This window comes from Penaeus japonicus, unplaced genomic scaffold, assembly GCF_977035675.1.
Source record: "Penaeus japonicus unplaced genomic scaffold, GWHDUDI00000001_assembly GWHDUDI00000022, whole genome shotgun sequence".
Classification (NCBI taxonomy): Eukaryota; Metazoa; Arthropoda; class Malacostraca; order Decapoda; family Penaeidae; genus Penaeus; species Penaeus japonicus.
This window is the reverse complement of record NW_028234424.1, coordinates 36,107,268-36,109,767: the sequence shown is the minus strand read 5'-3', so window position 1 is coordinate 36,109,767 and position 2,500 is coordinate 36,107,268. Positions and strand designations below refer to the sequence as shown.

Sequence of the window (2,500 nt, the reverse complement as noted above, 5' to 3'; positions counted from 1 at the left end):
AATACATATATCAGAAAGTACTCCAGTGTATTTCCACCAACGTTAGAAGAGATGGGTTTCCGTCCCGGTGGTCAGCAGGATGGGACAAGTTTGCTTTAGTTTCCCCTCTACTCGTTGACGTAAGAGACTCATTTTCTTTCTCCCGACAGAGGTAATTCCCACCGGGATGTTTTTCGTCATATTTTTTTTCTTTTTGCTTTTTTTGTTTTGGCACATGCCCTTTACCTTCCAGTTTTTTTTTGTTTTTTTGTTTTTTGTTTAACGATGTGTTTGTATAATTTACAGAAAGGGATAAAATGTCAGGGAGGAATTCCTGGCTAGATAACATAGATATTTTATCCCTTTCGTTTCGGGATGGGAAATTTAATAGGCAAAAGAGTTCAGTGAGTTTGTGGAAATGACTTTAGTTTGTTCGTATTACCAGCGCACTTGTCTTGATGGCCCCTGTGTTTCCAGTCTAATGGTAATTGTGACCCTCCGCTTGTGTGTCGCAGTTAACTATTTTATGGCCCTGATTTGGTTTAATTTTCATTCTTTCCGAGACTTAACAGATCGGATTTTTCTTCTTTCCCCGGGGGAAAAATAACTGAAATACAGGTCTTGTCTTATAATCAGGATGTGTTCATACACTTTCGTTCATTTCCTTTTGATTTGGCTATAATCCAGGTCTGAATTCGTGGCATTTGATTTTAACAATCCTGGTGACTCAGGCAAGTATCTCTGTCTCTCTCTGTCTCTGTCTGTCTGTCTGGTTCTCTCTCTCTCTCTCTCTCTCGCTCTCTCTTTCACCTTCTCTCTTTCTCTCTGTCCCTCTCTCTCTCTTTCACTTTCTTTCCATATCTCTTAACCTCTCTCTCTCTCTCTCTATCTATCTATCTCTCTCTCTCTCTCTATTTCTCTCTCTTTCACTTTCTCTCCATATCTCTTAACCTCTCTCTCTCTCTCTATCTATCTATCTATCTAAATATATATATCTGTCTATCTATCTATCTCTCTAAAATATTTATTCCTGCCCACCCAGTCTATCTATATATCTCCCTCTCTGTCACTCTCACACTCTCCTTCTATCCCTCACATTCCCTCATTCTCGCTGCCCCTTTTTCCCCTCAATCTACATCCCCCCCGCCTACACCCATGGCCGCACCTGACGTTCCCCTCTCCCCGCAGATTCATGGCCAACATCTGGGCCATGTTCGCCGTGGTGTTCCTGGCCATCTACACTGCCAACCTGGCCGCTTTCATGATCACCCGGGAGGAATACCACGACTTCTCCGGCATCGAGGATCACAGGGTAAGGGGTCTTGAGGGAGGGAGGTATGGGTAGGGGTGGGTGGGGGTGGGTGGGTATGGGTATGGGTGGGTGGGTATGGGTGGGTGGGTGGGTAAGGGGATAGGGATATTGGTTGGAGGAGAGGGTGGGGGCTTTTAAGTGTGGGGTTTAGTGGTTGTTTGTGAAGGTAGAGGGGTTGGGTTGTGATGGGGGATTACACTAACACATACGCACACGTACACGCACACACACACACACACACACACACACACACACACACATATATATATATATATATATATATATATATATATATATATATATATATATATATGTATGTATGTATATATATGTGTATATATACATATATATATATATATATATATATATATATATATATATATATATATATATATATATATATGTATGTATGTATACATATATGTATATATATATATATATATATATATATATATATATATATATATATATATATATATATATATATATATGTGTATATATTTTTTTTTTTTTGTGTGTGTGTATGTGTGTTTGAAGTTCAGTTTAGAGAAAAAAAATTATGCATGATTTAAAGGCATCACCGTACTAAAGGTGAGATATGAGAGTGAGACAAAAACTGAAATGAAATTTGAAGCAGAAATTAGGATATATCTTAAATTTGATTCTAATTGACAGACAGGATTTGAGTATGAAGATGAAAGCGTAGTTCTCGCTTACGGGAAAGTTGTGCAAAGTTATGCAAATAAGATTTTCTTTTCTTTTTAAGTGAATAAGAGAGTTAGATATTTAATTGAACATAATAGGAAAATTAGATTTACAGAATTTGTTGTTTTTCACGATCAAATGAAATTTGTGATTACTTGCCAAGGAATGTTATGGATAGAGGAAAATTAAAGGAAATGAAGATTTATTGTATATTCAACATAAATGTTTAAAGTTCATTTTGAAACACTTTGTTCATTCCTTTATTTTAACAAACCAAATAAAGATTGTCTTCGTGTTATATGTTTAATGCTGGTCTGAGTGTTATTTCTTTTTTCCTGTTTTTGTGGCACTTACTTGATATTCTTTTCCTATGTGTATTTCGCTTCACTTTTTTTTTTTTCTTGGATATTTCTTATCTCCATGACGACCCGATATATATTATTTTTAATGTTTACACACACTATAACACGTGTATGTTTTTTTACCTTTTTCTTACTTCTCTTT

General features: G+C 36.3%; 1 protein-coding gene across 3 annotated transcripts in view; it reads left to right on the top strand.

Moving 5' to 3' along the window:
- The window catches only part of LOC122263048 (glutamate receptor ionotropic, NMDA 2B), a 786,594-nt gene that overhangs the window by 735,224 nt on the left and 48,870 nt on the right, over positions 1–2,500 (top strand). For all 3 annotated transcript variants that reach the window (XM_086549854.1, XM_086549852.1, XM_086549853.1), the window contains exon 15: positions 1,168–1,291. In XM_086549854.1, the coding sequence (XP_086405980.1) occupies positions 1,168–1,291 (124 nt within the window). The remainder of the gene's footprint in view (positions 1–1,167; positions 1,292–2,500) is intronic.